Genomic DNA, 23,708 nt, shown 5'->3' on the forward strand with positions numbered 1-23,708 from the left:
AAGCCAGGGTTGTGTGTGAACAGCCCTGCCTCCATGTGGGACCCTGTGAAAGGTACCTCCCTCTCTCAGCCTTGCTTTCCTCGGCTGAAAACTAGAGATAATACCTACCTTAAAAGGTTGTTGACAAGATCCAACCCAATGCCTAGCAGGTGCTTCACAAACCTGAGGACTCTTCTATGCCTCCAGATTGGGTCTGGCTCTGCCTCTCCCATCTGACTGAAAGCCCCCTGAGGGGAGAGGCTGGGTCTTCAAGAGGAGGTAGTGAATTGCGGTTCATCTAACTGTGTCCCTCCTCTGCTCAAAATCCTCACAGACAAAAGGTAAACTCTAAAACCAGCTTTCAAGACGTTTGGACATCTGATCTTGGTTTGGCAAACTCCTATTCTCTCTTCAGAGCCCATAGCAAATGCCCTCTCCTCCAGAAAGCCTTCCTTCGGCCCTTCTCTGGTTTTTTCCAGCCCCTGGCCCTCCTGCTGGCCTAAATCTGACCCCCACAGGCTGAGGTACCTGTGCCTGGCTCTGCCTCCCTCTTCAGAATGGGGCTCTGGAAAGGCCAGTCCAGGGCTGAGTCTGGGCATGATCAAGCATATCTGTACCCACAGGTCTGCAGGTAGACATCACGTGAGAGCACATGTGTGCACGTGTGTGTGTGTGTGTGTGTGTGTGTGTGTGTGTCGCTGTCCCCGTGCCGGGCCCCAGGAGGGGCAGCCAAGGCAAATCTCCCCAGACCACCCAAGACAGAGGCATCTTTACAAAGCAAGGAGCGTGAGCTGAGCAGGGCCCCTTTATGAGGGAGCCTGACCTGGCTTGGAGCTCATTTGTCTACCGACCCTCAGCCTGGAAGAACTGGAGGTGTGAGCAGCCGACCTCAGCCTCCTCCACCATGCCAGGAGCCTGCCTTATGACCCATCGTTAAAGCTCAATCTCCGTCTGGGGCACAGGAGGGGCTGGGGCCCGGGGGAGGGCTGAGTCCTGAGTGGGCTCCCCCGATCGCCTTGACGGAGGCCTCGCCAGGCAGCCTTCGAGGACATACCTGAGGTTTGGCAGCCAGTCCCCAGGGCTGAGTCAGCAGGAAGGGACTCGGGACTTCCTAGGAAAAGCATCTGGGACTTCGAGGCGCTCCCAGCCCACGGCCTCCCCAGGGCCACCGGACGGCGGGAGGTGCCACGTGCACCAGGCTGCGCCCGGTGTGCTTTGAGGGACTGAACTGCGGGGGTTCGTGGCGGGTCAGGATCAGCCCTGACTTGGGCGATCTGGGTGTCTGAGGGTTGAGTGTCCCCAAGCGCAGGGTGACAAAGGGCCACTGTGGGTGTTGATGCTGCACTGTACACAGGTGCTCTTGGCTGCCAGCACCCTCGCAGGACCCTGCCTGTGTGTCAGGGTTCATCCACCCGGGCTGCTGTGAGGGTTGGCACAGTGACCAGCTAGGCTGTCACACCCAAAACAACCGGCAAATCCAGCCGTGTGCACTTTGGCGGGGGGTGGGGGGGGTGACTGCGTGTGGGGCTGCAATTAAGAGTGACGGTGTAGCTGAATGAGTGACAAGAAGGGGGTCTAGTGGTGTGGGAGGGAGTGTCTGACTGGGGAGGACAGGGACAGTGAGTGACCAGGACGGTGTGACCTCAGGACTGATGATAAGGACGCTTGACTCCATGCGCCACATCCGCTGTTTGGCACGGCACCTGTGACCCTGGGTAGGGCGGTGGACGTTTCCCTGCATCCATCACCAAATGTCCGGGTCTGTTGCTCCCCTGATCCCTGGGCTCTCCTCCCTCCTGCCTGCCCAGATCCCCCACCCCAGGCCCTGGGGTCTGGCCTCAGCTCCTGCCCTGGGAGGAGTTGGACAGGACATTGGCGCTCAGCTGGACTGTTCCTTCTCTGCTGGCCTCCTGCTTCTGTTTCCACCATTAAAATGCAAGCATTCCTCCCACCTGACTGAAGCCAGTTCTCCCCGCCAGGCTGGCTCCAGTCTTTGGGGTCTGCGACTGGGTCATACCCAACTCTGAGGGCTGATGAGGGAGACAGACAGGGCTGGGGAAGTGGTGGGTAGCCATGCCAGAGACACGAGGCCCAAGTGGAGGAGCCAGCAGTATTCAGCCAAAACAGGAGGCAGCTGGAGAGGAAGGGGCGCTGGGCTGCGGGTTTGGACCCCGAAGGTCTGCCACGTGGGAGGGGGCAGACCCAGTTCCATAAAGGAAACACTTTTCCACACGCTGAATGCTGCCCCAGGTATAGAGGAGTCTTTGTTATGAGAAACTGTGTGATCTTTCCCAGCTCCAGCACCTTCTGTGGCTCCCCATCACCCACCGGAGACTCTCCAGCTCCTTGCTTGGCAGGAGCTGGGGTGCTGGCACCAGGGCCTCCAAACCTTGTCTCCAAGCACAGCCCTGGGGCCCACCCTCAGAGACTGGGGCTGATACCCTCGGGTTTGCCAGATTCTCCCAGACCCTCCAGGCCCCTACGTCTGGCCCCTGGGCAGGGGAAGATGTTCCCATGAAAGGCATGGGCTGAGCAAAAGTGTGAGTGAGGGCTGGAGAGGCTGGGGGTTGTCCGATGGAGAGTTCTCCAGATGGACAAGAGCCAGCGGGCCACGTAGGCTGAGCGCTGACTCCACAGGTGTGTGGCATTCAAGGCTCTGTACACCTCCCCTGTGTGTCTCCCTTCTCCATGCCCGCCTGAGGTTTCCCTCCTCAGCCTTCACATGTACCTTTCCAGCTGCCTGGTATGCCCTTCCTGCCTTGCCCACCTGGCGAACTCCTAGACATCCTTCAAGACCCACTGCCTGTGTCCTTTTCTCTGAGAAACATTGACCTTCCCTTCAGCCTATGGTGTCCCCATTTGCTGTGTGACCCTGGGCAAGTCCCTTCAGCTGTGAAATGGGGGGGTATGTGTGTGAAAAACCACCCTCCCTAAAAGCATATTTTGAGGCCCAAGGCAATAAATATACATTAAATGCTCTCAAAGTGAGTTAGGGCTTTGGGGACAGGGAGGGCTTGTATCCAGTCACTGCTCAATGTGTGTTCATTTTTATCTTCCTCCTCTTGGATTCTACAGGTTTAAGACTCTCTTGTTTTAAGCACTGTTCCAAGATTTTTCTCCCACTCGCAATACTAGGAATTTTAAGAACCCCTGGTTCTAAAATTATAAGTCTAAAATGCCGTGGGCGGGACCAAGGGCCTCCTTGTGCCCTGAGCTGACGCCAGGGTGGCTGGAGCTGGGGTCTCTAGGGTGGACTTTATGCCCCCCACACCCCAAGCTGGCGGGGTGTGGTCTGGCAGCCCCAGTTTTAGGGGGAGAGCAATGGATTTACCAGGAGGCGGATAGCAAACGTTCCAGGAGCGGGGGCGTGGAGACTCCTGGCTCGGAGGCTAGAATGGGGTCACAAGACAGCGTCAAGAAGCACAGGGCTGGGCTTCCCTGGTGGGGCAGTGGTTGAGAGTCCGCCTGCCGATGCAGGGGACATGGGTTCGTGCCCCAGTCCGGGAAGATCCCACATGCTGCGGAGCGGCTGCGCCCGTGAGCCATGGCCGCTGAGCCTGCGCGTCCGGAGCCTGTGCTCCGCAACGGGAGAGGCCGCAACAGCGAGAGGCCGCACCAGCGAGAGGCCCGCGTACCGCAAAAAAAAAAACAAAAAACGAAGCACAGGGCTGTCAGCTCAGAGCCATGGCTTCCTTCTCTTGGAGCCTCAGTTTTCTCATCTGAATATTGGGGCCAAGTGCTGCCCTCTTGAAGAGCTGTTAGCAGGGATGAGGAGGCACTGGGGCTCCAGCCACCGTCCTGTGCCAAGCATTTTCTTGGGCTCTGCCCTCTGCCTGGAACAGTCTCCCTGGCCCGCTTCCCTCTAGGACCCCCTGCTCACTCCTGGCCCAGCCGCAGCAGCTGGGGAGGGGGCCCCAGGATGACGCCCACCCACCCCTGCCCCACCCTAGGGAAGGGGGGCCAGCTGCTGGCCCCAAACTCAGCTGCCCCAGGCCTGGCAGTGGCCGCGGCCCCAACACTTTCTCAATGAAAGGTATTTGGCAGTGGCGTCTGACACCTCATCACACCCAGCCTGGAAGCCAGCTTCTCCTGCCAGCTGCAGGGGGAACCCCCCCCAACTCCTGCTGCCCCCCCCAGGACCCCGACAGGCAGGCCCAGAGTCTGCGTTGCCTTGGGCGGGGGCCTACCCCTCTGAGCTTCCCTCTCAGCTGAGGGTGTAGACACAGTAAGTCTGGATAAATGTGCATGCCCCTGGCTCCCAGGAGCCTCAAAGCATCTCCCCTCTCTTGTCCATCACAGCCTATCCAAGGAAAGGCTGGGGTGCTGGCACCGGGGCCTCCAAACCTTGTCTCCAAGCACAGCCCTGGGGCCCACCCTCAGAGACTGGGGCTGATACCCTTGGGTTTGCCAGATTCTCCCAGACCTTCCAGGCCCCTACGTCTGGCCCCTGGGCAGGGGAAGATGTTCCCATGAAAGGCATGGGCTGAGCAAAAGTGTGCGTGAGGGCTGGAGAGGCTGGGGGTTGTCCGATGGAGAGTTCTCCAGATGGACAAGAGCCAGCGGGCCACGTAGGCTGAGCACTGACTCCACAGGTGTGTCGGGGTGTGCGTGAACCTCTCTTCCCGCCAAGGCCAGGCCCTCTTTGGGCCCCCATTGTTGGCACAGAGGTGACACCTCTACATGCTAGACAGGCAGATGGTAAGAGGGACTGGAGGGGCAGGGGTGGACAGGTGGGCGAGCGGGTGGGTGGGTGATAGAGGGGAAGTGGGCAGTTGAGTGGGTAAGTGGGTGGGTGTGCAGAAGGCCTGAGCAGGCCCTAGAATAAGGGAATAATACCCCGCACTCCAACTCCCTGCCACCACCCTTTCTGGGGGCAATCAGCCAGGCACAATGCTCCCCATTCCAGGCCCCCAGAAACGCCACATCGATGCCTTCCAGGGACCAACGTCTACAGGCCAAGGGAGTCTCACGCGTGTCCTTGAGGGGACTGCTGGGCCATCCAGGGAGCCTCCCGCTCCTCCCGGGATTCACTCTGGGGCCCAAGCAGCCCTTTGCCTCTCCTTTTTGGGACCTCAGTTTCTCTGTCTGGAAAGGGGGTGTGTGGTCGGAACAGCGCCTGCCCCATGGGGCGTCAGGACAACTTGCCTGGCCGCGCGCACACAGTGCGCAAGCGATAGTGCTGCACCTCCAGACTGAGAGTCCCGGTGATGGCTCAGGACCATGGCCTTGGGTAGCCAAATCACCACGTGGTCAAGGCATGGCCAGGCCTCAGCCGGGTGTGACCCAGGGCAGGGCAGCTGTGGTCCCGGTGGAAGAAGTCCAGGGAAGCCTCAGTTCCCGCCTCCTGGGGCAAACGGCCCTGCCAGGGCCCCTCCCTGCCCACTGTAGCCCCTGGGCATGTGGCCAGATAGGAGCCACTGACCACAGCCAGGCAAGGAGGATAAGGCCAGGGCAGCAGCTACTACTGTGTTTTGCAGTCAGGGCTGCACAAGCCTGGGCTGCTTATGAGTCAGCTCTGCACACACATGTCGCAGATACACTTCTGTGGGCATCGGTTGGGGCCTACGTGCCTGCCTGAGGAGTGTCCAGGGCCGCACGGGGGCCTGCAAGCCGCTTGCACACCCATGTCCGTATGTGCTCCAGGCCTGTTTCTGCCTGCCAAGGTGCACCTGGATCCAGCAGCCCCAGCCTCCATCCTTCTCTCCCCAAGACTGACACCAGGAGTTGGAAATGAAGCATCTTTAATTGAATCCCTGCCCCGACCCCCTGGGGAATCTCCAAGCACCAAATGTATGAGAATTGTGCTCCTCAGTCCCAGAGCCAAGAAGCCTCTTCCCCAGACCTTCAATGGGCCACGTCCGGACCCCACACTCACACCAGTTATTATTTATTCAATAAATAACCCCAAGAACAAAACTCAGGGTAGAGGACCCAATAAAGCATCCAGCTCAGCACAGAAATCTGAAAGGGAGGATTATCTGAAATCCGGGTCAAAATATGAAATGAAATCAGAGCTGGCATGTGAGCTGGGAATGATCCCCTCCGGGCCTCAGCCGGTCACCAGCCCCGACCATCATCCCAGGATGCTGGCTCCCACAGTCAGGACAAACTCCATTTCATGTCACACAGCAACAATTATCTGCCTGCATTTGCACCATCGGACCTGACTGAATTCTGGGCTGGGGAGGAAGTGCCCAGAAACCTGAAGAGACTTGCCAAGGACAGAGGAGTCTGGAGCAGGGCAGAGGAGCGAGGCTGGGGCCCAGGGTCACTGCTGGACCCTGCCACGGCGGGTGCGGAGGGGACCTGAGGCTCGTGCCTGTGCCCGGCCCACCTCGCCCATCTCCCTGCGGATGTCACCAAGAGCTGCCGATGGGGACTCCAGCAGCCTCTGGAAGAGGCTCGGCCGGCCCTCTGGTGTCTCCCGGCACTGAAAGGTGACGGCTGTGCCAGCATCGGCCTTCATCTCCCTGGAGAAGCCATCAGAGGAGCCATCGAAGCAGCGGCCGATGGCAATCTCCTTGGCCAGCCTTGGGCTCTGGTCAGTGACTGTATAGACACCATAGTTGTGACCCAGAGGGTCCAGCGGGGCCAGCATGGAGAAGACAGCCAGGTCATCAGCGGGTGCAGCAGGGGGGTGCCGGGTCAAGTAATCCTGCAGGAGTCCGTTGACCGCCACGCGCCGGCAGCTGCCCTGGGGCATGATGGTCACCAGTGTCCTGTCCACCTGACGCTGGTCGAACAGCATCCCGCTGCACTTGAACTCCACGCAGGCGGCAGATGTGCTAGGGCGCTGGGGGTCTCGGACACTCCGGTCATCCCGCAGACCGTAGAGCTGGCCCCGGGTCCGAGGGTGGCTGCCCCCCGAATTGTGGGAGCGGACCATGTATTCCTGGGGACCCTGGATCTTCACCTTGAGGAAGCAGGCTCTGAACTCCTGCGGGTTGGGCCACCAGGCCAGGAGATCTCCAGTCCAGGAGGCCGGCACGCCCTCGCGGAAGGGGACCACGTTATACTCGTATTTTTCCATCTCCACGCGAGCAAAGCGGAAGTGGCTGGCGGTCACCGGGGCCTCCTGACACTCCCGCAGGTTGCGCCACGGGTACACGGGGCCGTTGGCCTCGGCGGGGTCGCCGGACCTGGGTTTGGCGAGGTTGATGCGGAAGCCATTGCGTTTGAGGGAGGGGTCGTCGTGGTCGGTGCGGCGGTAACCCAGCTTGTCTAGGTAGGGCTGGGCCACGCCCACGGTGGCCGGGAGTGGGCGGGGCCGGGATGGGGCGGGCTCCAGCTCCTCCCCGCCCAGGGTGGCCGTGACCAGGGCGGTGTAGGCGTCTGGCCGGTCAGCATCGCAGAAGGCGGGGAGGCAGGCCCCGTTGGGACCAGTGACGGCGCTGTCGAAGCGGCCCCAGGCGCGGGGGTTGGCCGAGAAGCCGGGGGCAGGCTCCAGGTTGACCAGCGTGACCACCACGCCCTCCACCTGCTCGTTGGGGTTGAACTTGTCGTTGGCGTAGGCGCGCACCTTCACCAAGCAGCGGCGGCGCTCAGGCACGTCCAGGTTGAACAGACGCCGCTCCCGGATCTCCACGTTGCCCACCAGGAAGACCCGCTCCTCCCGGCGGACCCGTGAGGCCGCCGACCTCTCACGCTGGAAGCCGCTCTCCTCTTCCCACAAGCCCGTGTCAGGGTTCAGCGACCACAGCTTCAGGGCCTCCACGTGGCCGGCCATTCGGATCTGGCTGGCGGCCACACGCACGGCCACCGGCCCGGTCTGCAGCTGCTCTGCGGAGCCGGCAGCACGGAGGTCCACCGAGAACATGCCGTAGGTGCGCAGTGGAGCCAACTCCCCGTCACTGTCCACAAATCGCAGGTCACTGGGGGCGGCAGCCGCCGAGGTGACATTTCGGGGGTCAACAAATGTCACCCGGGCCTCCACAGCCCCTGTGTAGGGTTCACCATCAGCTCTGCGGAAGGCTCTCGGAGGGATGACCAGCTCGCCTAAGGGGGCTTCGTCCTCCAGCTCCCCGAGGGATATCGTGTTGCTCTGGCTGGCATCTAAGATGACAGGGGCTTTCTTGCGCATGGCCTTGACCTCATGGTACACGCCCGCACCTCGAGGGTCAAAAGGCAGGACCCTGACAGTGTCCACGAACTGGCCACTGGGGTCCACGAAAGTAATCACCAGCCGCTGAGTGGAAGGTGCCACCTCAATGGTGAAGTCACCCTGGTAGGATGTGAAGCCAATGGGCTCCCGGCCCAGGAGGATCCGAGCAAAGCGCAAGGGCTCCCTAGACTCAGCGGCCACCACACGTCCCCGGATCAGCCCCCGAGGGGGCAGACATTTCCGGCAGCCACATTCAGCCACTATCTTGACTGGGAGGATGTAGCCAGAGCAGTGGATCTTCCTGCTCTCCAGCCGGTGCACCGAGCAGCAGCGGGAGCCTGCGTCCCCACATCGGGGCCTCGAGCCTGCAGGGCTGGGGCAGGGGGTGTCAGGGCAAAGGCCTACGTCCAGGTAGATGGGGCCGCTGCCTGGCTGACCACAGTCGTCTGGAAGCTTGATCAGGTGTTCTCGGGGCTGGGGGTCACAGGCTGGCTGGCCTGGGGCTGTGGAGCAAGAAATCAGCCAGATCAGGGTAAGGGGGGGGGAACTCCATGGAGGCCAAGGTTGGGGGCCTAGATTGGGATCAGAGGCTCAACCCGGGGGCTCAGTGGGAGCCTGGGATCCGACTGAGCAAGGTCAGAGATCAGTCTGAAGTCGGGGTTCCATTTGAAGTTGCGTTTTAGCTGGGATTGGGGCTCAGTTTGGTGTCAGGGCTCGCTCAGGGTTGTGGGTAGGGTTGCTGAGGACGCTCACCAAGCACGGTGAGTTGGGCAGTGCCCGATCGCACGGCCCCGGCATCATTCCACGCTTTGCAGTGATAGGTGCCTGCCTGGTCTGGGTGAAGCCCATGCAGCTCCAGGTGGGTCCCGTACCTGTGCGTTCGCCTGTCCAGCAGGGTCCCGTTGTGGAACCTGGGTGGCGGGTGAGCAGCACCATGAATGCCCTTGGCACGGGGGAGGGGCTGCATCTGTCCCGCCCCACATGGAGCACAGGGAGGTTGCAGAGCAGCTTCCTCTGGGTCTCTGAGGCACCACATATCATGGGAAGCCCATTCCAACCCCAAAGCTGGGCGCGAGACCCTTGAGCATGGGGCAAGGCACTCACCAGGAGTATTTCTTGGGCATGGGGGTGCCCAAGGCTTTGCAGCAGAAGGTCACATTCTGGCCAGCCTCTCGAACTCGGGACTCAGGGTGCTTCACCAGATAGGGCTTCTCTGGGGGCAGAGGCAGCAAAGGTCAGGGCCCTGCCCCACCCCAGCTTCTCCCAAAGACCCTTCCCAAGAGCAGGGCCCCATCCTTTCCCTTACAGTGATGCCCTGTTTCACTTGGGCCTTTTCTAATGACCCTCCCCCCGACTCAGGTTCACCTCACATCTGCTGGAGACTGTGCCCTTAATGCTTATTTTTTTTGTGTGGTACGCAGGCCTCTCACTGCTGTGGCCTCTCCCGCTGCGGAGCACAGGCTCCGGACGCGCAGGCTCAGCGGCCATGGCTCACGGGCCTAGCCGCTCCGCGGCATGTGGGATCTTCCTGGACCGAGGCACGAACCCGTGTCCCCTGCATCGGCAGGCGGACTCTCAACCACTGCACCACGCAGGGAAGCCCATGCTTAATCTTAATGCTTCCCTTTGCAACTCCACCTCTCACCTCACATCTTCTCCAATGACCGTTACACCTTATTTCTTGCTCCATTGGCCTCACTGTACATCACATCATCCCAAGTGCTTGGCGTCACCCAGAATTTCCTCCCCAGTTCCTCAGCCCCCTCATCCCTCTTACCATGAGGCACTTACCCAACTTATTAAGGACAACACTGACCACAGCAGAGATGGAGCTGTTGGCCTGGGCCTGGGCCATGCCTGCAGAGAAGCCATCCATTCGGGCACTGACATTGGCTCGGCTGCTGGCACAGACTCCAGGCACCCAGAAGGTTCCGTGGGCATGGCTAGTAGCCATGGTGCCAGGCCAGTCTCGCAAGGAGACCCTGGCTCCTGGCAGCGGACACCCAGATGGGGTGACCACCGAGCCCAGAAGGATGTGGTCAGGGCACCCACAGGTGTTGGGACCACACCCTGGGGGGTGGGCACAGGAGGCAGAGAAGACTCTTGACCCCTTCCTGGGGAGGGCTATCCTCTCTATCAGTCACTCAGCAAAGGTACCCAGACACCCTCCCCACCTTGTTCCCCTCAGAGAGTCCTCATCATGGACCTGCTTGCAGCAGCCCTTGGTGTGAAGGACATGGGGCTCAGTGGTCAGGGCTGGGCCAAGGGGAGGGACCTGGGATCCTGGTGTGAAGGAGATGCCCTGGAGGAGAGGACAGGGTAGGTGACTCTTACAGGGCAGAGAGGCTCCTTCTAGCATGAGAGAAAATGTTCAGGCAGGGGCTGGGGGCCCAGCGAGGGGATGGGTCTTGGGCCCAGAACATCTCCCTCCTGACACAATCCTGCGGTTTCTCCATAAAATGGAAAATTCCACTGGAAACTTCAGGGCAGAGGCACGGAGAAGGCAGAGCCAAGCAGAGTAGGGTGGGGAATCCCACCACCCCATTGGCTACTGTGCTCCCCCACCCTGCTGCGTGCTCTGCTGGGGCAGTCTCCAGACCATGTTTGTGGAGACCAGGCCTGATTGGAATTTCCAGTCGCCTCCTGGCTGGCCTGGTGTCTGGACCAGGGAGGGCCTGGGCATCATGTCTGCCAGGGTGTGAGCGCATGTCCACGTGGGCGTGGGGGATGGGCGTGGCCTGCGAATGCCATGCGTGTGTGCACCGCGAGTGTGTGAGCCAGCTTCTGTGTGTATCCACGTCCACCAGGACATCCGCACACTCCAACAGGCACACAGAGGAAGTGCCTCCTCAGATCTGCCCATGACTGGACACGACACCCATGGCGTCCACCCGTCCAGATGTACACATTTACCAATGCTCTTCGGGGGCCCGGAAGGGAAGGAAAAGTATCTCCAAGTGGTCCAAGTTCTGGTCGTCCAGGCTCCGCCCCTACACTCAGGCTCCGCCTCCTCCCTCCAGGCACCGCCCCATCAGGCTCCACCCCAACTAGCCCCTCTAGGTACTTCCCTCAACTGGCCCCGCCCCTACACCCAGGCCCCGCCTCTAACCCAACTATCTCCTCCAGGCCCCGCCCCTCCTACCTGGACATGTAGGCCTCACACAATTCTGCGCCTCCAGGGTACGCCCAGGACACGCATCCGCAGCAGGGCTTGGGCAGCGGCGGCGGCGCAAGCGACGGCCTGGCCCGCAGCTCCCCGAACAAGGACCCCACGGGCCCCACGCACCCCACGTGGCCTCTGGGGAGAGGGCAGGGATGGGGGCGTCAGATGGAACCTGGAACTCTGTTGACAGTGTGGGACTGGAGGGTGCTCTCGTCACGTGCGTCCGAGTCAGAGAGAAGTCCTGCCCACTGCCTCAATCGGTGCTCCCCCAGGCGCACCAGTCGAATGTGCAGTTGAGGTACCTTCCCACCCCCGCCAAGATAAGCCCTGCTGTTCTCCCTGCGTCTCACCCACATCTGGGGCTCAAAACACACTTCCACAGAACGGCCCTAGTTCTAGATGAGCAAAAGAGGGCAGTGAGAGGGAGCTATGTTCCTGGGGGCCCCTTCCTGACCCCGACCTGGGCCCCGTCCATTCTTAGCCCCTCCCTTCCAAAGCTCCTCTCCTATCCGGTCCGGCCCTCTCCTGCGGCCTTGCTCCTAAAAGACCCCGCCTCTTCCTAGCCACGCCCTGCACCCTCCCCCTCCCCCCCCCACAAGACACCATCCTTTCAGGCCTCATCCACCTATGGCCAATCCCCGCCGCTCCCTTAGCCCCGCCCTCACCGAGCGGGCAGCGGAAGCGCACGTGGTAGTTGGAGCAGCGGCGGCCTCGGGGCTGCTCGCGGTTGAGGCACCAGAAACCTCGCGTGGGGTTCAAGTGTACGCGCTCGCCGACGTCTGACGGCAGGGCCCAGTCTGTGGTGCGCGCCTCCAGCGCCAGCGGCCGCGGGCACACGCGCGCCGGCCCGTAATAGAAGCGGATCGCAGCCAAGCTCTCGAAGTCACCGTCGCCTCCCGGGTGGTCGACGTTGAACCAGGACGTCCACTCGCTGGCCTCTGCGGGCACCGCACGCGCTGGGACCCGGGCCTTAGCCGGTCGGGCCCCATCAGTTCAGGCAGGAGCCTGGGCTGCGGCCCGCCCACCCCCATCTGCGTGTTTAAGCCAGGTCCCCCTCCCCACAAAAGTGCATGGGCAAGCCCAGCCTGCCCAGATCCAGAGCCCTCGAGGGCAGAAGGAGCTGTAGAACGATCAGGGGAGGCTGGATTGCGCTTGCCCCGGCCCTAGTTCTGCTGCTCAGTATCTGAGCTGGCCCATGAGTGCACGCTGAGATCTTGCCACTGTCTCACCAGCCCCCACTCTCAGAATTCAGAACCCTTGAGGTGTAAGGAGATATAAAGGCAGCACGAGGAGCCAGGCCTGAGACCAGCTGTTCCACTGCCTGGCAGCCTCGCATCAGTGCCAGCTGGGACCTTGTTCGCTGCCCACTGAACCTATCAGGCAACCCTCCCTTTCACAGAAGCCAGAGGTGGGAAGGGTCTGGCCTCTCACAGGTTAGCTTCTGTTTCCATCAACCCCCCAAGGGGCGCTCACTCCTTTCCTCATTCAAGAGCAAGTCAAATAGAACCTTCCTAGCTGGGAAGCTAGAGACTTGGGTTCCAGAACTCCTGTTTCCCTGACTGAACCGAGCTTGTTGTCTCACCGCCCCGCCCCACCCCACCCTGGTTTCCTCCTGGACAAACAGCCTGGGCTCTCATCTCCCTGCTCCTAAAACTTAGACCTCTTGGGGCACCACTTCCAGGGGCTGCCATGCCCAGGGACCAGGACAGTCCTGGGCTCTTCACCCAGCTTGTATCCCCTCCTCACAAGACCCTACCAGCCAGAGCTCACACAGAGTCCACAGCAGAACGAGGACTCAGACCCAAGCTGGCTCACCTTCCCAGTCCTCCAGGGCTGGTGAGGGCTGGCCAGGGTGCAGCAATGAACCTTCAAGGCCCCACGCAGTCACCATGGGCTCCTCAGGGGTGGTGGTGCCTGTCAAAGAGGTGAGGGGTCGGGGGAAGGACTTCTGTGAACTCCTGGTATGCAAAGTGCTGCCACGATCATCCCCATTTCACAGGGGAGAAGCCGGAATCCAGGGGAGAATTGCAGCACCCCCTCCTCCAGGAAGCCTCCCCATGACCTCCCCACCCCCAGTCTCCCACAGCCCCGTCCCTCACTCTGACACAGCCCCTTAGGCTGGGGAAGTCTGTGTCCACTCTGCTTCCCAGACCCAGTTCTCCCACTGTGCTCAGTGGCCATGAGTTCAGTTGGCTGTGCCCCTCCCTGCTGTCATATTGATCTGAATTTTCTTTCATCCATTTGCTGACTGGAAGTCCCTCCCTCAGTCTACCTTTCATCCCTGCACTTGGGGCCCAAGCTGCCAGTGGGAAGTCCTTGGAATCTAGCCTGGCTTCTCCAGCCGCGAGTTGTCTGAGATAACTGGGCTGGGCAGTGACTTCAGACAAGTCCCTTCCCTCTTGGAGTCTCAGTCTCCCCATCTGAGAAATGGGCCCAGTTCCCCACTCCACTGAGTGTTCCAGAGATGGGAATTTCTTTTCTGAGTGCTGTGTGTGTGTGTGTGGAAGAGGGAAGGAGTTAGGTGAGAGGGGACAGCTCTGGCCCCTTCACAGTGAGACCAAGACTGGATGATTCAGGGTCCAAATGCTGTGGCTGAGATGGGTACCCTGCAGTCCTGAGAATCCAGAGGAGCCTGAAGTTCATAGCCACACTCCCGGTGCCCCGATCGTCCCTTGGAGGAGGGAAGACAGTGGACGAGATCCCCTCCTGCCCCAGGTGGTCCCAGAGCTCCATCTCTTCGTTGCCCCCTCACTCCACCCCCGAGGCTGGCAAAGGGAATGCAGGCCTGGGGAAGCAAGTGTGTCCCTTGGTTCTCTCTCCAGGCTCCGGCTGCTTGCCACGCCCTCTGTCAGACGTCCGGCGCCTAGGGGGCTGGTCTGGGGTCTGGGGGCGCCTCACCTCGGGTCCCCGCCAGGTGCGCGGCGGCGACACAGAGGCAGAGCAGTATCTGCAGTGACGCCATGGCCAGGTCCTAAAGTCGGAGGGAGGGTCCCAGCTCCGCTGTGCACTCGGGTCGGACTCCCGCGGGTCTGGCGGCCGCTGGGGCTGTGGATGGGGGAGGGACGCGACCGCAGGCCACGCCCCGTCCAGGCCACTCCCCGTCCAAGCAACGCTCCCGGGCCTGAGGTGACTTCGGTGCGCAGACAACCTCTTTGGGTCGCCCCCCTCGGTGCGTCTGGCTGTACCTCCGCCCTCGGGCTGGCCTGCGTCCCCTCGTCGCCGGCTGGAAGTCCCCTCCTTAGCCCACCCTCTGTTCTCCACGTCGGGAAGTGCCTTCTGGAATCGAGCCTGAAGCTGTCCGAACCTTCAATGTTTAAGCCGCCCTTTAGGCGGCTAGAAATCCTCCATCGGGTCTAACTTCGATTCTATTGGCTTTAGGCCACCCTGAGCAGCCTGGAAATCCCACCTTGAATCTACCCTCCACTCTTCTGGCTCCAGTTTTCTCCGAGGCCAGCAAGAAGTCCATTTACGTCTGCCCTCCATCCCTCCCGCCTTGGGGCCACCAGGGGACCGGTGGGAAGTTCCTCCCTGAGCTTCCCCACCCCCGCGCCAGACCCCGCGCACAGAGGAGGCCCAGCCGAGGTGGCGGTGGTACGTGTGTTTATTGGCGCGGGCCCAAGCCGCGTGGGCACGGGTGGCTGTCAAAGCGCCGCGATGCAGTCGGTGCCCGTGTACCCCGGCAGGCGCAGAGCGAACTTTCGGCGCACGTCGTCGGGCACGAACCTGCCGGCCACGAAGTGGTGGCGCCCGGAGAAGCGGCCGGCGCATTGCTTGGGCGCCGCCAGGGATACGAGTACGTCGGGTCGTAGCCCGTCCTCGGCGTCGCCGCCGGTCTCTGGGTCCCAGCCTGAGGGGAGGAAGGATGGGAGGCGGGGATCAGGAGCTGGGAGGGGTGCAGGCTGTCAGACAAGAGACCTGCCGCCCCATCACCCACTTCCCCTTCCCCATCAGACACAGCCTCTGCTCTGACCCATGAGTTTGGTCAGACCTGCCTCCCATAAAACTGAGCCTCTGGGGGCTTCCCTGGTGGCACAGTGGTTGAGAGTCCGCCTGCCGATGCAGGGGACACAGGTTCGTGCCCCGGTCCGGGAAGATCCCACATGCCGCGGAGCGGCTGGGCCCGTGAGCCATGGCCGCTGAGCCTGCGCGTCCGGAACCTGTGCTCCGCAACGGGAGAGGCCACAACAGTGAGAGGCCCGCGTACCACAAAAAAAAAAAAAAAAAAAAAAAAACTGAGCCTCTGTCCTCAGGCCAGTTTCTCCCCACTCCCCGGAGATGTTTCCCTCCTCCTCTGACCAGAGCTTCTGCCTTCAGACGACCTCATTTATACCTGCTGCCCTTTCCCAATCAGACCTATGCGTCTGCCGTCTCTATACCTCCCTGCCTATCAATCCTGAGCTCCCCTACTTAAACTGAAGTCTCTTTCCACCCAGACCTCCCAGCCTCCTCCCAGATCCCCACTCTCTACTCAGGGGACAGACTTGCCACCATCCTCAGGCAAGCCTACCCCATCAGACCTGTCTCTTTGCCCCAGGTTCTTGCCTCTGACAAGATGTGCCCCCCGCCCCTCCCAACTTGAGCAACCAGCCTCCTCCCTCTGACTAGAGACTCTTCCCTCTGACCTGACATCCCTGCCTTCACCTTCAGACTAGATCTTGCCTTTTGACTTGGCAGGACCCTGCCCCCTCCCTCATTGGGTTGTAGCCTCTGCCATCCCTCAAATGAGCCTCCACCCTCAGACTAGGGGCCACTAATAAGCCCTTCTGACCTAACAGGGAGACCCTCTCTGTCCAAGGCTATCTGTCCAGACAAGAGCTTGCAGCCTGTCCCCTCAGACCACCTCCTCCCTTAGACACCACCCCCAGCTCTGTGGCATCCTGCTGGTATGACCCTGGGGTCTTGTAAGCCGGGTGATGTCCCCCTGAGTCTGGCCACCCCCATGGAGGGTCTGGCTGGCCAGCAGCTGTTTGTTCCGTTCTGCCCATTGCCTAATGGCTCCAACAGGCCTGGGGCGGTGGCCAGGATGAGCGGGGCCTTTGCCGAGTGAGCTCACGTCTGCCCTGGGTGACTGGGCCAGGGTGGGCAGCGGGCACACTGTGCTGGGTGTAGGGGGGAGGGGACCCAGGGTCACACGGGCACCAGCCTGGGTACTCCCCATCCGAGGGATGGACATGACCCTCAGCCTCACCCAGAGTGCAGGATCCATCCACGCTGGGGAAACTGAGGCTCTGAGTGGGCAGACAGGCTGGGACCACCAGAAGCCAGGGTACAGGGGCCTCCACCCAAGCCCTCCAGGTCCTCATGCCCCCCACTCCACCTGACATGCCTGAGGGAATGTCCAGGCTCACGAGGGGGATGGACAGTAGCTTGAGCGTGGCCAGCGCACGCATGCAGGGGCCCCCGACCTTGCCCGGCTCCACACCGGGGCCCAGCACGGCGTCCACCACCAGTCTGTAGGCGTTGTTGATGAGCTGGACCTGGGAGGGCAGGCAGGGTCAGGGGGCGATCTTGGGGCACTGTCCCCCACCAATCCCCTCAATTGCCACCCGAGCTGACCTCCGTGGGCAGATAGGACAGGAAGGGGATGTCCATCTTCTCACACTGGGTAGTCAGGTCCCGGTGCAGCGGGTCCAGTGAGCGTGTGGGGTAGAAGATGGTTGGTTCGTACTCCTGTGGGGAGCGGGAAGGGGTCAGCACTGGGGCCCTCCCAGGCTCCCACTGGGCCTCTGTCCCCAGATCTGGGTACCAGGCAGCAGACACTGCCTGGCACAAGCACTGGGCATATTCTGTAACCTGACATGCCTCATCCTCCCCCTGGGACACTAATAAGAGGAGGAAGCAATTTTTTTTCAAGGATGGGTTGGGAGCGTGACCCTGAGAGGCCAAGGAAATTCTTGCTACTCACAAACACCCGCAGGTGCCGGGCACAGACCAGCCCCACTGCCCCATTCTGCTCCGGGCCGCACACGACTAGCACCGTCCTCTGCTTCCGGGAGTGGGCAGGCAAAGGGAACACCTGGCAGGGGCACAACAAAGGCAAAGGCATGGCGTTCGGAACTTCTTACTCCAGCGGGGAAACTGAGGCCTGGAGTAGAGGATGGGATAGGGCTCGGCCCTGGAGGCAAGAGGACAGGACGGGAGGAGAGGGGCTGGGGCCTCTGGGGGCCTCAGTTTCCTTGTTGGAGACCCAGAGTCCTTGCCTCAGGCTCTGCCAAGCCCAAGCAGAAAAACGTGCCTCCTGCCACCACCCGAGCCCAGAGTGCGGTTTGTTTATTCTCGGCCTGAGTTGCAGACATTCTTCCACCTTTTTCCACCGCAGTGGCTGCCCCTCCCACTGCTCATGTTTCCAGGCCTCCATCCCTCCCGGAGGCCCCAAAGCTGGAGGGAGTAGGGGAGGGGGGTATTTTTCCAACGCGCCATACCCTGTCTCTCTCCGTCTGTCCCTCTCTGTTGGCCTCTGTCTTCACCTCCCTGTCTTTCTCTCTGTATCTCTCAGACTCTCTGTGTCTCTCCTCATCTGTTTCTCTCATTTCTGTCTTTGCCTCTGTGTCTCTCTTTCTCTCCATCTCTGTATCTCTCAGACTCTCCTCTCTGTCTCTGTGTATCTCCCTCTCTTTAACGCAGAAGAGTCTCAGCCCTACCCTGACTCTGCTTGGCCTCAGCTCACTCTCCTTCCCCAGTCTCTATCGAATGGGAGTAACAATGGCTCCGACATGCTTATGGGGTCTCTACCAGGCCCAGGGTGGCTCCAGGGGGCCCAACTATACTCTAACCTCCAACCACACAGAGGGAAAGTTATTTCCTTTTTGAGTCTCCTCCCCAGGGTCTCAGCAAGGTCCTGACCCAACCTGGTCCTACCTATGACCCCACCACGCCATGCCCAGAGCCCCAGACCACAACCAAGTCGGGGAGAGTGATAACATCCAGCTGGCTAGGACCAAGGGGCCTCTGGACAAACACAGAGCTTTCAGCGCAAAAACTGGACGGTTGGTCATCAACGGCCAGGCGTGAGTTTACTACACTGGGTTTGCTTTTGTGGCTTTGATTTTCATTGTTCTCTTTTCCTCTGAGCATCTCACTCAGGATCTGTTTCACTTGGAACTAGCAACATTTAAGTTAAAAGACAATTGAGGCCCCATAAAGAAAGATATTAAGTTTTTAAAAAAGTATACAGTGGTGGGCTTCCCTGGTGGCGCAGGGGTCGAGAGTCCGCCTGCCGATGCAGGGGACACGGGTTCGTGCCCCGGTCCGGGAAGATCCCACGTGCCATGGAGCGGCTGGGCCCGTGAGCCATGGCCGCCGAGCCTGCGCGTCCGGAGCCTGTGCTCCGCAACGGGAGAGGCCACAGCAGTGAGAGGCCCGCGTACCGCCAAAAAAAAAAAAAAGAAAAAAAGAACAGAAAAGTACACAGTGGTAATAAGAAGAGGAGGAAGAAGGGGAGGAAGAGGAAAAGGGTTACCTGCTGGAACCCTGACTCAATCAGGCACTTTCTTAAGGCATTTGTGTTTATTAATTGGTGTCCGTTTATTACCCTTTTTCAGAGGAGGAAACTGAGGCCCAGCGTGGTTTGGCAACAGGACACGAAACACTGGACAGTAGTATCGTCATTGCTATTATTCTTGCATCTCTTGCAGGCACCTTGAGGCCTGGGGGTTTGCTCCAGAGCCAAACATAGCTTTACTTCCAACCCCCCAGGGCCCTGTGCAGACCCCTCCCCACCTCTGGGCCTCAGTTCCCCCACCTGTGGCTGGGAGTTGTTTGCGGGTGCTCAGACTTCAGGAACTGACGTCCCCTCTGCTCAAGACCCAGGAGGTGGCAGAGGCAGGCAGTCAAGGGCCCCAGACCCATCTCTGTGGTTGCCTCCACATCTGTGGGGACCCCCGTCTCTGTCCTGACGCTCGTTAACACACTGGCCTGGGCCAGTGATGATCTTCTTTGGACCTCAGTTTCCCCATCTGAGTGATGGGCTGGGGTGGCCCCAAGCAAAGAGGGGCTTCTTGAGGGCAGAAATGACCATCCTGGCCATGGGGGTCATGCAGCTAGGCCTCCACTCTGGTGGGCTGGCCATCTGGTTGGGGTCAAGGTTGAGGATCAGGGGTCAGGTACCTTGGTCACAGCCACGGCACTAGCATGGCCACACCACTCCACCAGCTGCTGCCGCCCGAAGCGATAATCTTCCAGCAACTCCCGCTCCAGGGCAGCTGCCTCGGCTGTGCTGGGGGTCAGAGTGGGGAGAAATGCTCAGAGACACAGAGAGACGGAAAGACTTAGAGACAGAGACTCAGCTGGAGCCAGAAATGTGCCACCAATGCTCTGAGCCAGGCCCGGATGCCACCCCCACCCTGTGCCCAGAGCCAAAGACCCTCAGTTTCCTCATCCATCGTGCACACCGTTGAACTGAAGCCTGGAAGGCTGCGGGAGTTTTGAGCACAAGCCTGAGGCGCGGGAGCCCTCTGGTGGTAGAAGAAGTGCATGGCAGTGCATGTTGGTTCTATTGCCCCAAAGCATGGGATACAGAGCCTCACCCAGATGCCCCCAGCCCCCAAGGCAAGAGGAACCCAGAGGGGGGAATAGAGCATGAAGGACTTAGTTGTTGGGGGTGACGCGTGGATTTCAGGCAGTGAAAACCACTGAAAGGATTCTAGGACACTGGAGGTCAACTGGACTGGGGGTGCCTGTGGGGAGGAGGGTGTTAAAGGCAGCAGAGTTTTGTTTTGTTTTGCTTTGTTTTTTTGGCCACGTTGGGTGTTCGTTGCTGCGCGCGGGCTTTCTCTAGTTGCGGCGAGCAGGGGCTACTCTTCATTGCGGCGTGCAGCCTTCTCATTGTGGTGGCTTCTCTTGTTGCCTAGCACGGGCTCTAGGCGCGGGGGCTTCAGTAGTTGTGGCGCATGGGCTTAGTTGCTCCGCGGCATGTGGGATCTTCCCGGACCAGGGCAAGAACCCATGTCCCCTGCATTGGCAGGCGGATTCTTAACCACTGTGCCACCAGGGAAGTCCAAGGCAGCAGAGTTTGACGGCTCACATGGGGAGGTGGCTGTGGCGCCTGCAGCTATGAGACTCATTGGTGATCCCTCTTTCAGGGACAGTGATAAAATTCAATAATTGTGGCCAGAGAAATGGAGCCAAAGTGCTTGAGGTGAAGCTCAGCCCCCAGCTCAGTGAGTGACTGAGGTCCGTCTCATCTCTCTGAGCCTTGCAAAAGAGAAGGCAGGACAGGCTAATTTTCAATGTCCAGTGCAAAATGCAAATGTGGGGCCCCTTGATCAATAATTATTAAGAGTTTTAAGATGGTGATGGCAGAGTATTAAACCAAGTGTTGGGCCCTTCTAAGAGCAGGGCCCAAGTTGGCCTTGGTCTCGGCTTGGTGGCTACAGAGAGGAAGAGCTGGCTGGCATTGAGGACTGGAAGACGTTCTTCACTCCAGAATCAGGGGCTGGAGCAGCTGGGCAGGGTCTATAGCCTGATGCCAGCTTCCCATAGCCAGGACCCCTTCCAGCTGGGGAACTGCACTTGCCCCCAGCTCAGCACACCCTAGAGTGTAATGATAATAATAATAATTGTTATTAGGATATTATCATTATTATTATTATCGTAAAAGGACCAGGCCCAGAAGAGTTGGAAGAACATATAACAACTCAGATAAATAAAATGGTTTGCCCAGAGTCATGTAGGAAGCAAGTTGGAAAACTGAGCCTTCTACCCTTGGTGTCTGTCTCCAGAGCCACGGATGGGGTGTGAGCAAAGCAGAGGGAGACCTTCAGATGGGCAGAGGTTTGTTGGGATGAATCCTGAGGTTCCTTTTTTTGATTCTGTGAGCAGGAGACCACAACCTTCTAGCCAATTGTGCAGTGTGACCAGGCCAGGCAGCAGGAGGTGTGGAGGTGGGAAGCAAGCATTGCTATACGATGGGGAGTCAGGGAGGGCTTCCTGGAGGAGCTGGCCTGGAGTGCTGTGGGAGGTAATCTAGGTGGCAAGAACAGTGAGGGCCGAGGCCCTGTGGTGGAAATGAACTTGGCAGGTTCAAGGGACAGAAGAGAGGCAGAGAGAGCGAGGCTGAGAAACTTGGTCAGAAAGATACTTCAGGGTCCCACACAGACGGGGAAGATGGAGGCTTCGGGCAAGGTGACATGCCTTGTCACCCCAGCGAGCAGAGCCAGATTCAACTCCCAGGTTGTCTGCGGCTGATGCTGCAGGAGGTTGAAGGACCGGGTGGGGAAACAGACCTCATGGTGGGGCCAGATGAAGAGCGCCCCCAGGACAGGCCGACCCAGCTCCTGAGAAAGAATGTCGAAGGCGCTTTAAGAATGTGGCGGGGCTTCCCTGGTGGTGCAGTGGTTAAGAATCCGCCTGCCAGTGCAGGGGACACAGGTTCGAGCCCTGGTCCGGGAAGATCCCACATGCCGCGGAGCAACTAAGCCCATGTGCCACACTACTGAGCCTGAGCTCTAGAGCCCGCGAGCCACAACTACTGAAATCTGCGTGCCTAGAGCCCGTGCTCCGCAACGAGAAGCCACCGCAATGAGAAGCCCAGACACCTCCACGAAGAGTAGCCCCACTCGCCGCAACTAGAGAAAGCCCGCGAGCAGCAACAAAGACCCAGCACAGGCAGGCAGGCAGGCAGGCAGGCAAAATATGGCTCATTCCTCTATCTTCACCTTGTGACAGCTCTGTTGCCCCCGCAGGAGGGCTGGGGGAGGATCATGCATTCCTCCTCTTCTTTCTCTGTTCCAAAGCTTTGGCCTCTGGCCTCCACTGGGAACCTTATCTTCCTGCCTAACCGGTCACTGGAGAGATAACCGGGACTCCACAGGCAGAGGGCAGTCCAGGCTTAGGAGCCTGAGGGTAGGGGCAGCAGCTGCTCTGGGCAGGGAAGGGGATAAGGCAGAACTGTTATGGGACTGGGGGATGGTGCTCAGTTTATGAGGGTGCCTCTTGCTTCTCCCAACCTCAGCCCCCAGATGAGAGGAGCTGTGAGGTCCCGGGATTTGCCCACCAGCCCCAGAAGGGGCAAAATGCTCCAGGAGGGGGCTTTTTAGAGATGAAGCTCTGAGGCTAGGGTGCCTGTGCCACACACTCCCTGCTTTCTCAGCTCCATTTGCTTCTCTCCACCCTCGTGCCTCTGCCCACCAGCCCTTCATCATTGCTCACCTGGCTGCCTACTGCAGTCACATCCCCCCAAACTCCACACAAGCCGAGGGGGCTTTGAAAACTTGAACACCAGATTTCACCACCCCCTGTCCTAAACCTTCTTATGGGTCCCCAGTGTTCAGAGAATATTCAAATTCCTCACCTTACATGCCCCCCCATTATGTCTCTCATCTCAGCCTCCTCTCCCCGTGTTCCACTCCCACCCAACACACAGCACCCCATCACTCCTTAGTTGGCATCTGAGGCCCCCCCATCCCCCACACCAGGTGAAGTCACAGCTCCAGCTTCTAAAATACTTTCTTCCCCCTGCCTAGCATGTGCTGGGTCTCTCGCTGAGTCTGGACATCAGCCAGTCGCTGCACAGGATCTGCCTTGAGAAGAGGGGCTGAGTGGACAGTGGGCAGGTGGCCGCACAAAGGACTGTGGGGTCTGGTTTACAGTGAGGTCTACAGCCCTGCTTGGGGTCCCACGTCACAAGCGCTTAGAGGACACAAGAGGATGACTTAGGACAAGGTGGAAGGCACAACCAGAGCTGCCAGCTCCAGACCCCAAATTCATCAGCCCACTGGCAAGTGGCCCCATGTATTTAAAACTCACTTTAGCCCTAGCTCAGCCAGTGGCTTCCCTCCCCAGCCTTCAGTTTTCTTCTCTGAACAAGGGGTTAGTAGCAGGTGCACTATCAAGGAGGGTGTGAGCATTTGAGGAGCTAAAAGAGCTCAGCTCTTCCCGGATGGGAGACAAGGGGCATGGGCTCCAGGGTCCCTGGGAAAGATGGAAAGGGGAGGCGGGCCCTGCTTAGGCTGTGGGTAATGGGGGAGCGACCAGTGGTGCTGATGAGTAATTCATGACGGGCGGGCCTGCCGCAGATGCCGTTTCCCTGGTAACGCAGCTTTGGAGGTGTCGGCAGCTGCAGGCTGTCTCTCCAGTGAAATGCGGATGGGCCCGGGATTCTCCCTGCCCCCCCATCCCGGCCATGCCTTTGCCTCTGATCTACAGCCCCTGGTCCCCCAGGCCCTCTTCCAGCCATGCCCCAGCCTCCCGTCCCTCTCCCCCCAGCTGACCTGAGGAAACACCGCTCCTCGGGTGCCTCCGCTAGGTCCGGGCCAGCCGCGCTGCTCATGGCGGAGGTGATCTGGGCGCGCAGGCAGCCACCACCACCACAGCCTTTTAAGTGCATCCCTGGGCAGAGGGGGCGTCCTCTCTCCTCCCGCCCACCGTGTGTCCGCCAATCAGGAGACGCCGCGAAGGCGCTGTGCACAGCCGTTGGTCGGTAGGTGCAAGTGGACTTAACCCCACTGCTGCCTCAGAGGATGGCGG

The 23,708-nt window shown here is 60.1% G+C and overlaps 2 protein-coding genes across 2 annotated transcripts; both read right to left on the reverse strand.

The window, feature by feature from the left end:
- Positions 1-6,247: 6,247 nt before the first annotated feature.
- CILP2 (cartilage intermediate layer protein 2) lies at positions 6,248-14,465 on the reverse strand (the record flags this gene model as incomplete). Its single annotated transcript, XM_082835326.1, has 8 exons — positions 14,142-14,465; positions 13,059-13,157; positions 11,909-12,181; positions 11,223-11,378; positions 9,872-10,150; positions 9,185-9,293; positions 8,834-8,991; positions 6,248-8,583 (listed from the first exon to the last, which is right to left on the reverse strand). Exons 1-8 carry the CDS (start codon positions 14,203-14,205, stop codon positions 6,248-6,250), a joined length of 3,474 nt encoding a protein of 1,157 aa, XP_082691452.1. The 5' UTR covers positions 14,206-14,465.
- Positions 14,466-14,884: 419 nt separating this feature from the next.
- YJEFN3 (YjeF N-terminal domain containing 3) lies at positions 14,885-23,511 on the reverse strand (the record flags this gene model as incomplete). Its single annotated transcript, XM_082835620.1, has 6 exons — positions 14,885-15,090; positions 16,561-16,720; positions 16,800-16,913; positions 17,149-17,259; positions 19,350-19,458; positions 23,453-23,511. 6 exons carry the CDS (start codon positions 23,509-23,511, stop codon positions 14,885-14,887), a joined length of 759 nt encoding a protein of 252 aa, XP_082691746.1.
- Positions 23,512-23,708: the final 197 nt, after the last annotated feature.

This window comes from Leucopleurus acutus, assembly GCF_964270905.1.
Source record: "Leucopleurus acutus genome assembly, chromosome: 3".
NCBI lineage: Eukaryota > Metazoa > Chordata > Mammalia > Artiodactyla > Delphinidae > Leucopleurus > Leucopleurus acutus.